Source organism: Crocodylus porosus, unplaced genomic scaffold (genome assembly GCF_001723895.1).
Source record: "Crocodylus porosus isolate Cpor-Errol unplaced genomic scaffold, CroPor_comp1, whole genome shotgun sequence".
Lineage (NCBI taxonomy): Eukaryota > Metazoa > Chordata > Crocodylia > Crocodylidae > Crocodylus > Crocodylus porosus.
The window spans coordinates 43309117-43321432 of record NW_017728909.1 but is presented as its reverse complement, the minus strand read 5'-3'; the positions used below and the strand labels follow the sequence as shown (position 1 = coordinate 43321432).

The 12316-nt window shown below is 45.8% G+C and overlaps 1 protein-coding gene across 3 annotated transcripts in view; it reads right to left on the bottom strand.

The window, feature by feature from the left end:
• NLN (neurolysin) overlaps positions 1–12316 on the bottom strand; it is a 79170-nt gene that overhangs the window by 51462 nt on the left and 15392 nt on the right. For all 3 annotated transcript variants that reach the window (XM_019532141.1, XM_019532142.1, XM_019532143.1), the window contains exons 2-3: positions 5338–5594; positions 2919–3067 (exon numbers count right to left, since the gene is read on the bottom strand). In XM_019532141.1, the coding sequence (XP_019387686.1) occupies positions 2919–3067; positions 5338–5594 (406 nt within the window). The remainder of the gene's footprint in view (positions 1–2918; positions 3068–5337; positions 5595–12316) is intronic.

Here is a 12316-nt window from a genome sequence, read left to right as displayed (position 1 = left end):
TCCCTCACTACCACCCCAGAGCCCCCACGGGGGCATACCCCTGAGATCTGTATATGGGGTGCAGGTTGAGGCAGGCTGTATAATGTGCGCTTGGGGTCCCACCCTGCTGCCCTCCCCTGGGGCCTCCGCAACCTGGTGGGTGCAACCTGGGGATGCAGGGGACCATGCAAGGACCTCCTTCCCGCTGCAAGCTCTATGCTGCCCTGCCGATATGCCTCCTGCACGCGTGGCAGCTTTGAGGGGCTCAACTCTGCACCCCCCCCCTGCACTGCCTCATCGTCAAATCTATATTTTCCATAAAATGGAAAAACTGTGTTTTTTTCCATTTCCCCATGAAAAACAAAAAACCCAGATCTCTGATCATTTGGAAGTGGCAACACCCAGGATTAGCCCGATCTTGGCAGAAGTAAGTTTCACAGTCTTCTGTACTCCAGAAAAAATATTATGTTCTCAATGCTTTTGCAATTTATGGGATGTTCAGATCTGAGAAATCCTGGTCGGGTCACATCACTAGGAATTGTGTGTTTAGGAGACACCTATATAATGTAGTTAACTAAATAAAAGTTTTTAAAGCTAATTCTTGAGAATTTAACAAAAAAGTAACATAATGTAGAAAAAAAGTTTTCAAAAGGTACTGCTAAAAGCCTTTGAGTCTAAAAGACTGAGCACCAAATGCACACACGTACAAAATGCAAGGACCAAAATCATATTAAATAATAAATACAGATTGTTTGTTTATTTCATGGTAGCAGGTAGAGAAGTAAAATATAATGAGATGCTGTCTTCTAACACACAAGACTGAATAAAAGGTTCTTAAGGGGGCTATAAGATATCAGAACGTTCCCATATAAACAATGAGAAAATAGCAAATGAAAAGAAAGCAAACACTGGGAAACATGACAATAGGTGATAGAATTATAAAATACTTTGGTCAAATCTCATTTCTTCAAGAACTTGTTGCAAATGTTAACCTGGTTTCCAATAAAGGTGGCAAAAAGTAAGGATATCACTGCAAGGTACAGACAAGAAGCAACTCCAGCAGAGAGATATTCTAATGTGTTACTAACAGTATGTATGGAACAGCAGCTAAGTATAACAATTTAATAAATAGAAGAAGATTTATATTTGTAGCAGGGACAACTGAACCTGCTATAATTAGTCACGCTAAATTATATCCTTACATATTTTTAAAATATCCTCCTGAAGACTCTGAAAAGTGGAGAAATACTTGCTACACTGTAAATATTTTTTGTAAGCAAAACTTGGGTATTTGAAACAACTAAAGAAAGTAAATGATGTCCTTCATCTAGCACTTTCAGGACAGCTGTACTGACATGGTACAGTAAAAGCTGTGTTATCTGACACTTTACCATCCGGCATGCTCCATTAACCGGCATCTATCATAGATGGCATCTGTTGTTTACTGTAGTGGATCGATACAGCAAAAGCAAAACTGGAAGTCCCACCATGGCACTTCTGGTTTCGCTGAGTCCTACTTCTTCCTCGAGGACCATGGCCCAGGGCAAAGCAGCCTGCATAGGGCCCCCCTCCCTGCCTCCCGGCACACTGACACCAGGGAGTGGTGCACCGGCAAAGATACCTCCAACCTGCTAGAAGTAAGTTCTCAGATAACTGGCATATTTGATTAACTGGCACCCCCATTCCCTATGGATGCCGGATAAAAGAGATTTTACTGTACTTAATTTAGCAGTAATTAGAGATTAAGGCAGTGGCTATACTACAGATTTCTGTAGTTTAACTGACAGATGATGTTATTTCTGACCAAAGTTTCTGTTGACAAAAACTCCCGATATGTACTTAGGGTTTTGTCTATAGTTCAAGGCTGTAATGAGCAACAGCTTTGCAGACAAAAGCAAGGCAGCAGAGCCCCCTAGTGGGTGTATGCTATATACTAGCAGAAGGGTTTTTTCTGTTGGCTATGCCGTAACACCTCCCCAAGTGACCACAGTTGAGTTGGAAAAACCTGCTTGTCAGCCTGGCTGCATCCAGGTGGGGGAAGACAGTGGCAAGACTGCTGGAAGAGCTTGGCTGTTTACATGGTATGATCTGGCCATCCCCCTACCTGACATCATTATTCCAGCAAAACTTTGTAGTGAGTGAAGACCATGCTTTTACCAGCAAAAGTGTAGTGTTATATGAATGATTTTTTATTCATGCACAGTGGTTTATTATAAAGGTAGAAAGTAAAGCTTTGTTAATAGAGGTTCACCCACATTAAGAGCATTTTGTTGGCAAACTATATTAGTATTCCTATTAGGGATGTAAATATAGTTTAATAAAAATATCTATTTAACTTACTCTAATTATACTGGTTAAACAGTTAACTGATAATGCAGCAGCTCAGATAAGGCTGCTGCTTCAGCTGGTCCCTATGGGAGGCTGGTGAGGAACAGGAGATGGTGGCAAGCCCCAGCCAGATAACACAGCTCACCTGAAGCCCTGAAGTTGCAGGGTAGGAGGGAGGGAGCACCTATGAAGAGCACCTAATTGCTTAACCAATGAGTCATTCGATGCCCACTGTTTGCCTCTTTAACCATAGGTAAAGGGCTACTAGTCTCCCCTCCCCTTCTCTTTGCCCCTCCCTCCTGCCTGCCCTGCCACTTTCCTGGGGCACCGCACGGTTTCCCTCCCCTCCCTTTCCTGCTAGACTGCACCCTGTCCTGCACTAAATGACAACTGGTAACCTAACCGGTAATTATTGGGCTTATGGGTTAGACAATTAACCATTTAACTTTTCACATCCCTACTTCCTATACTGATAAAGCAATCTTAGTGTAAACATAGGTGAATCGGATACCTGAAAGCACAGTACATACTGACTTCATCGAAATGTTTCGTAGCTGGTATCTAACAAACTCCCTTGTGAGTTATTTCTAGTTATTTTCATTGTCTTTTACCTGTAAATAAACAATCTTCTGAAACACATCTTCTCTCATGCTCATCTCCACATCAAAATGAGAAAGCTTTTTGTCAGCTTCTGTGCTTGCTAAGCGTACTTCCTTGTTGGATGAGACATGCTGTGGAAAATCCAGCACGCTTCTTTCCACTGTTTAAATAAAAAAAGAAACAAAATCAACCGCAATAGCTATTTACAAAGCAGTACACCCACATGAATCTCTCTCAGGATATGGAAATTTCCCAGTAATGGATGAATTACTTCAGTAATTTTCTTCTTTTTAATTTTTATAAAACCTTTCAGAAACAAACTTATGTAAACAATTCCTGAAGAAATCAGTGATTAGGACTGCCACCTAATTAAATGATTACTGATAATGTAAGGAGTGACTAAATGAAGGGATGTAATTATATATCATTAAAGCAAACAAATATTTCACAGGGGTTGTTCATTATCAAAAACTAACTGACGTGGGAAATGATCCCAGTTTAACAACAGTACACAGTCATTTTCAAATTAGTAAAAGATAATATTGACATATATGCATGTTAGTATTATACGTAGTGGAATTTTTAAAAAGATGGAGCACTTACAAGTCTAACATGCTTAACAGCATGCATGATGGTATAAATTCTTCTTGGATATTAGAAACATCACTATTTGAATCTTTACATCATGTCAATTTCCAATTAAAATATTAAAAAATAGCCAGGTGTGAACACGTCATTTTGCTACTAATTTAGCAAGAAATAAGACCTAAATTGACTTGTCATCACTGAGGTTTACTAGATAGCATAAGCTGAATAACACAATTTTACATGGACATGAAAAACTAAATTTGTACTGCCAAGTTACCATACTAATTACAAAAATGAATGTAGGGCCTACCCTAAGAACTTTGCTGAACTTCTCATTTTCTACCATTTGTCTCCAATAAGGAAGCTACAGGATAAGTTTGCCTAAGACCACTGTACAGTCAGGAAGTGCTAGGCCCTATGCTTCCACTTTTTTCAAGGAGGGAACTCATCTCTATTTTATTCCAGGACTGGGCTCCTGGTTTGAGCACCCCTGTTTTTCCCAGTGATTTCAAAAGATCCAGAATTCCTATTACAGAAATCTCCCCTTTGAAATATATGCAACAATGGATGTTTGCAATGACATAGGACAGGCTTTTCACAGAACAAGTCATCTTTTAAAAAACATACTTCTGATGCTGTTTCACATCTCCCTTAGCTGCAAATCATTAAAAGCTAATGGCTGGTTGTTGATCTTCCCTTGAGTCTCTGAGCCAACTGCATTCATATATTGATGCATTTTGATGGTTCATGTAGAGCCCAAAAGAGTTACGCCTGAGTTACTAACTCTTTTATTCTCCTGACCCAGAAAAGATATTAATTCTTTCAAGTTCTAATAGGTCATAATACAGAATCACACATATTTTTCATTAAAATATTACAAGTATTCCTCACATCTTCCACTGATTCCTCCTGCCTGCTGTTATCATCTCAGGCTTTTTCCCTGTTTTGAGTTCACTTGCTGGACTCAGATTCCTGAATGGCTGAACAGAGCAACAAATCTGCATCCAAAAGCAATTAAAAAGTGGGGTGTCTTATGTGTAGGGGTCTACCTAAATTGCAGGGGGGCTTATAAGTTTTGGTGGGTTGATTGTAGTGTAAAGTTCTCATTCCTTGGTCATTTTCCAGTGGCCCTGCCCCTCAGCACCAGCTGGCAGAAAGGTCCCAATGGGGGATGAGGGTGGGTGGGAAGGGATGAGGGGGTGGCCTCCATCTGGTCTGCTGCCCTTTACACTGCCTTGCCAGCTGGCATCTTTCCCTCCTGGCAGCAATGACTGCTAGCTGAAGGGACCCAGTGTTTTATTTTTATTTTTTGTTGTTGTTGATTTGGAGGACAATCCCGGATTTTGCAGTGTTCACAAAATTCACAAAAACATGAATTATGTAGGTCCCTACATGTGTGTACTACGCACATTTTAGTTCATGTTGTTGCATAGTGCCCCCTAGTGACTCCATGTTGTTATTTAAAAAGATAGCAAAGAGGGTAGATGCTTGTGAGACTTGACACACAAGGACTTTGACTGTGGAAGAACTGATGATGTTCATCATGCTTTTCTAGATGCAGTGTGCGAAATTACTTAAACTGAAATCAGAACAAACCTGGTAACTCTTGATATGTCTCTAAAGCAGGACAGCAGGATTTCCTAACTAATAGGGTTTACTGTCATGAACAGATCCAGAGAAATTAGCACAGATGGATTTCCTTTCTGAAATTGCTATCTTCTGTAGCCAAGGCGGCCATAGATCCAGCTGACAGCTGGGGACTGCTCTTTTTGCATGATTTCTAAAACTCTCTGGTAATAAACAAAATAATTCAAAGGAAGGAATTAGATCCCTCATACGCACCTGCATATTCCACTTCTATATCTGCCAAAGCCTGGATTGTGTTTCCATATGTTACTTTTTCCGTATCAAGCATTGCAACATGGTCATACACTTGTTTTGTTTTCCTGATCAGTTCTTCTGTCCTTGTTCTAATTTGCTCTGGTGACAGATCCCACTTCAAAAGGTTTTGGCCCGCTGTTACATATGAAGAGGCCTTGCTTTGGGTAGTAATTTCTGTTCCTAAAGTCATTCTCAGCAAAAGCCTTTGGCCACCAGCTCTGAAATTATAAATGAATTTTGGAAATTAAGGATCTAATTCAAGTGAAAAATATATTGAGGATTATTTTAAAAAGTATATAATCTATTTTAAGACAGTATTATCCCTTGTGTAGCATAACTCTAAACCATGGGTGGGCCAAATACAGCCCACTAGGGTAGGTACCCACCAATAAATTATATCCAGCCTGGCCCGCTGCTGCCCCTGCTACAGTTCACATGGAGCCAAGCCCTGCCCACTCCTACTGGGGCAGTGTGCTGTGCTCCTACCCTGGCCTGTGGGAGGGCCCAGGCCCTGGACAGAGTGTATAGCTTCCAGGTGAGGTTGCTACTGCTGCAGTCACCCAGGGAACTGCTTGGCTTCCCTGGCCTTCAGCAGCTCCTCCTCTTGTCCCTGCTACAATGCTCCAGGCAGCAGGTAGGGAAATAGATGCAGGTGGTGGCTGGAGCTGCAGTTGGGTGGGAGTGTGGGGCCCACGCTGGGGCTGGGGTGGGCGACATGCTGGGAGTGCGGGAGCCTGGGCTGGGGGAAGCATGGGACCCCATGGCTCCTGGGATTCAGCCAGACCACGCACCACCCGAGGGAGCCCCGTGTGAGGGAGCTGGCGGCCTGGCTCTGGTCCCTCCTGCCATATGCAGCTCCTGGTGATGGGGAGTCTCATGTGATGAAACCTAGCGGACTTGACTCCACTCCTTGCTGTCCCAGCCTAGTCCTAGTAGCTGCATGTGGGAGAAGGAAGTAGGACCAGGCCATCACATGTGGTCCAACTGAGTCCTGGGAGCTACATGTGAGCTGCGGAGTGCCCTGCAAGATGGAGCCGGTGACCTAGCTCTGCTCCCTGCTGCCATGTGCAGCTTTCAGGACTTGTCTGAAGCTGCTGGGAGGCTCTACTTGCTATGGGCCATGAGTGTCCCAAGGGGCATTGTGGGGGGGGGTGGATATGTGTGTGTGTGTGTGTGTGTGTGTGTGTGTGTGTGTGTGTGTGTAGGGAACCCACAAGCAGACCCCACCATAGCCAAGCACCCCTACCCTCAAGGGGTGGGGTGACCCATGCAGCCCTCAACAGCTCATGAAAACTCGTTAAATGGCCCTCCAGGCGAAATAATTACCCACCCCCGCTCTAACCAGTTGTACTGAAATAAATCTGAAATAAGTAAGTCTTCCCCATTTACAGAGTTGACCAAATGTCCTCAAATATGCTCTTAGACATGTAGATAAAACCTTTTGGTTTCAACAAAAACAAAACAAACAGAACAGTTTTCTTAGAGGATCACACTGTTACTTGAAACGTTAGTTACTGAAATTCCATGGAACCAGACACAAGTATTTTGCATTTGAGATAAGAAAAAGAGAACATACAGCCAAATGTAAGTTTTTTTAGACCGCGGGTTGCATGCAACACTAACAATGGCAAAAATCATTTCATGTGGAAGTGCTCATCAAAATGAATAGGTTTATACTTATACTGAATGTCTGCTACATTGGAGCCCATGAGGGGAAATTACCTCATAGCCTCCTACTTCACAGTCTACTCCTTTAAATGTTGCATCTCTTATGTGATTAATTCATATGGTAGTTTTGCTATTACTAGAAAAGGAACAAAGATTTCTCATTTCTATAAATAACCGTTGTGTTCAATGAATTTAATTACATTTAATTAACTAGATACAATTTAATTAACTGTATATCAGCTTTGGATATGCTGATCCCTACAGCACTGGGATTGACAACTGCCTTTTCGCTCATCAGTGTGTCAAGGTACACACATGGTCATGATTCAGGGCTTACTGGAGGAGGAGGGACTTCCAACATTGTAGGGAAAGGTGGTACTTGTGCTTTTTTTGATTCACCAAAATACAGAGGAAACAAAGCACTACCCCTTGAAATAACTTATTGACCTGCCTCTACTCCTGCTCCTCCCAAGAATGTCAGCCTTTTTCCTCTTTCATTGTATTTCACATACTTGGTTTGGCATACCCTACAATTCCTTCCATACATACTATTTTCTTTATAGTTTTCTGGATATCACTGTCCTTTCCCACTTTTGGTCTAAGTCCCAATCCTTTTGTTTGAGTCTATCCATTCAGTTTTTTAAAATTTTTTTAGAGCTTGTTCCATTTTCCCCCACCACTGCATTCAGGCATACAAAAAGACCCTGTATCACAGAAAGCCTTTTAACTGAAGACAATGAGAAAAACTTCCCTCAAGAGACAAGTCAGTCCTAATGCATCATTTGGCCAAGGACAGTACAATATTTACTTGACTGCAAGACAACCCTGAATGTAAGATGATCACCCAACAATTACATTCTATGCATGGAAAGATTAAAAATTTGTTATAATTTTCTATGTATATAATCTAATTATTGGAAGGCTGACTTTAATTCATACCCTCAGCACAGCCAGGGGGCAGGCAGCAAGTGGGCAGCTGGGAGGTCAAGCAGCTTTCCACCTGCTGTTACATGCCCCTACCCCCTCTACCTTCCCCCCAACCCCTCCTCACCACAGCCTCAGGTCCCTCCTGCCCCCCTGCTTTCCCTCCTTCCCAGTCTCTCTGCTCCCCCTCCTTCCCCTTACCCGTGCTTTGTACAGCCAGGCTCCATCCCTGATTTAGCCTGGGGCACTGGCCATGGCCCTAGCCCTGGCTCTGGCCAGCGCTTACAGCAGCTATGCATCACTGCTACGGGCTGTGCTGGGGCTGTGCTCAGTGCTCCAGGCTACACCATGGACAGAGCCTGACGGTGTGGAGCAAAGGTAAGTGGTGGGGAGTGAGGCAGACGGGAGCACAGACTGCATGGGGAGGCTGTGAGGGATAGCAGAACACAGAGGCAATGGTAGAGAAGGTGGGGGGAGGGGGCAAGGCAGCAGCTGCAGCTTTGGCCAGACCATGGGTAGGGGCTGGAGTCAGAGCTGCATTGTCTCCCCTTTCCCCCCACGATTTTAAGGCTTAGGGCTTCCTTCCCCACATCAAAGAGGGGAAATAAAGTCACCTTAGAATAGAGTAAATATGGTATATTGAGGGGAGGAATTTAAAGAGATACAAGATATGCCATACCACATGGGATGGTCCAAAGGGGAAGTGATACTTAAGATAGGTTGAAACCAGACCACTGGAGCAGTTACTACCTGCCTTTTTGTTGGGAGAAAAAGGGAGAGGTTCATTTCTCCTGCACTTTCTGCCATAGTCCAGTTGGGTCAGGCCCTCTTTTATTAATTCCTTCTCCTTTCCTTTGTTCTGCCAGCTGTTACTCCTTCCCCTCCCAATTTCTTCTTCTTCTTTGGCCCTCCAGTTTTTGTTTTATTCTTTTTTTCTCTTTGTCTCTTTTTCATTCAGAACATATCATAGTTTCATAGTGCTTAGGGTTGGACCTAAACAGATCATCAGGTCCGACCCCCTGCCCTGGGCAGGAACAAGTGTGGGGGTCATAACACCTCAGCCAAATACCTGTCCAGCCTCCTCTTGAAGACCCCCAAGGTAGGAAAGAGCACCACCTCCCTTGGGAGTCCATTCCAGAGCTTGGCAGCCCTAACTGTAAACTAGTGTCTCCTGATGTCCAGCCTGAACCTTCTCTAACAAATTGTGGCCATTATTCCTAGTAACCCTGGGTAGCACCCGGGGGAACAGAGCCTCTCCCAATTCCCGCTGGTCCACCCCGGTGAATTTGTAAATGGCCACCAGATCCCCTCAGACTTCTCTTGTGGAGGCTGAATAGATTCAGGCCCTTCAGCCTCTTTTCGTAGGGCCTGACCTGCTGCCCCTTGACCATGTGAGTGGCCTTCCTCTGGACCCTCTCAATGCTAGCCACATCACTCTTGAAGTGCGGTGCCCAGAACTGGAAGCAGTACTCCAACTACGGCCTGACCAATGCCTTGTAGAGGGTAAGGATCACCTCCCTGGACCTGCTTGCGATGCATCTGTAGATGCACAACAAGGTGCGGGCTAGCTTTACCGACCACTTCCTTGCATTGGTGACTCATGTTTATCCTGGAATCAACAATGACTTCAAGATCCCTTTCTGCCACTGTGTTGACAAGAAGGGAGTTCCCCAGCCTGTAGGTGTGTTGCTGGTTCCTTCTCCCTAGATGCAGCACCTTGCTCTTGTCCATGTTGAATTCCATCCTATTCTCATCCGCCCACCTCTGCAACCTGTCCAGATCTAGCTGGATTCTGTCCCTCCCCTCACATCCTGGTGTCATCAGCGAATTTGGACAGCGTGCTTTCACCACCCACATCCAGATTGCTGATAAAGATGTTAAACAGTAGAGGCCCCAGGACAGAGCCCTGGGAGACTCCACTGCCCACATCCCGCCAGGTCAAAAACAACCCGTGCACCACCACTCTCTGGGTGCGACCACCTAACCAATTTGCCACCCATCTGACTGTGTAGGAACCCACGCCGCCGTCACCTAGTTCTTTTGAGAGAATGTGGTGGGAAACAGTGTCAAAGGCTTTCTTGAAGTCCAGAAAGACGACATCTACCCTGACACCCTCAGAGACTTTGTGACCTGATCATAAAAGGAAACCACGTTAGTCAGGTGGGATCTGTCCTCAATGAACCCATGTTCGTTGCCCCTGAGCACTACTTCCCCTGCTGGGCCCTTGCAGATGTGCTTCTTGATAATTTTCTTAAAGTTCTTCCCAAGGACCGAGGTGAGACTAACTAGCCTATAGTTACCTGGGTCCTCCTTTCTCCCCTTCTTGTAAATGGGGAGCACATTGGCCCTTTTCCAATCCTCTGGTACCTGGCCAGAGGCCCACAAGCTCTCATACAGCCATGCCAGGGGCCCCGCTATGACCTCCGCCAATTCCCTCAGCAGCCTTGGGTGAAGAGCATCTGGACCTACTGATTTAAACATGTCCATCCCCTCCAACAATTCCCTAACCAGGTCATTCCTGACCCTAGGCATGGCGGTGCCTTCCCTGGGCCCATCCGTAATCTTAGCGGGGGAAATGTCCTGGTCCTTGTTCAGGAGTATGGAGGCAAAGAATTTGTTAGAGAGGTCAGCTTTTTCATTAGCTGCAATCGCCATATCGCCAAGCCTGGCCTGTAGGGGTCCCATGTTCCCCAGGGCCACCTTCTTACTCCCTGTGTATTTGGAAAAGGACTTTTTGTTATCCCTAATTCTGGTCGCTAGCCCTAGCTCCATCTCTGCCTTGGCCTTCCTAACAGCCTCCCTGCAGTCCCAAGCAACGGAGGTGTAATCCTCCTTGGTGATAGCCCCTTGCTTCCACTGTTTGTACACCTCCTTTTTTGCCCTTAGGCATTCCTGGATGCTTTTGCCAAGCCATGGGAGCTTTTTAACACTCCTGCCCCTCTTGGTGCGCGTTGGGACTGACTCCCTTTGAACTTGGAGGATCGTCTCCTTGAGGAACAACCACCCATCTTGAACTCCCATCTCATCAAAGCTCTGAGACCCCAATGCCTCTCCTACTAATCTTCTTAGCTCATTGAAGTCGGCCCTCCTGAAGTCGAGGACTTTTGTCTTACTGCTTGCTTTCACCACCCCGCGCTGGATAGTAAATTGCAGCAGGCGATGATCACTGTCACCCAGGCGGTTGAGTATCTGCAGACCCCTTGCCAGATTGTCGCCTGTGGCAAGGACCAAGTCTAGCAAGGCATTTCCCCTGGTGGGACTATGCACTTTCTGGGTTAGGTGGAGGTCCTGTATCCCAGCCAAGAACCTATGTGAGTGGTTGGACCTGGCTGACTGCTCCTCCCAGCAGATGTCTGAGTAGTTTAGGTCACCCGTGACAACCACATTCCTTGCCTTTACAGCCTCTGTGAGCCAACCTGAGAATTCTAGGTCCAGCTCATCCCCCTGGTGAGGCGGTCTGTAGTAGATGCCCACTATCAAGTCGTTTTCCCCACGACCCCCTTGCATTTTAACCCAGAGGGCCTCAGTTAGCCCTTCTTCTGAACCCGTCCTGATCATTGTACTCTGACGTAGAGTGCAACACCCTGCTCTGTCCCGCCTGTAAAGCCTATAGCCCTCGATGTCCACGGCCCAGTTGCGAGTAGAATCCCACCAGGTTTCTGTGAGCCCCACTAGGTCTGGGTTTTTGCTAGCTAGCAAAAACTAGCTAAAAAAAAAGGTCCGGAAGTGAAGAATCACAACAGCCCCAACAACGAGAGAAAATGAGCAGCAGGGTGCAAAAGCCCCCATGGCTCACCAAAAGCATCCGGGAATGTCTTCTAGCTAAAAGGGAGGTATACACCCAATGGAAGGGATGGGCCATCACCAGGGAGGACTATACTGCGGTTGCTCGGGGATGCAGGGGGGCGGTCAGGAAGGCCAAGGCGGAGATGGAATTGGGACTAGCTTCCCGGATCAAGGACAACAAGAAGTCCTTTTTTAAATACATAGGGGGCAAAAAGAAGGTACCGGGTAATGTAGGGCCCCTGCAAGACACGCTGGGAAATTTGGTTGTCACACCAGACAACAAGGCTAACCTATTTAATGACTTCTTTGCCTCCATTTTCCTGACCAGGGACTGGATCAGCCCCCACACTGGCCCCCCCTCAGGCCCCAGGGGAGGCACACCTAGGCCAAGGGTAAGTGAGGATCTTCTGGAGGGACTGGATGTATTCAAATCAGCCGGTCCAGACGATCTCCACCCCAGAGTGCTGAGGGAATTAGCTGAGGTCACTGCAGGACCCCTGGCACGGCTTTACGAGCACTCGTGGTGCTCTGGTGTGGTGCCAGAGGACTGGAAGAGGGCCAA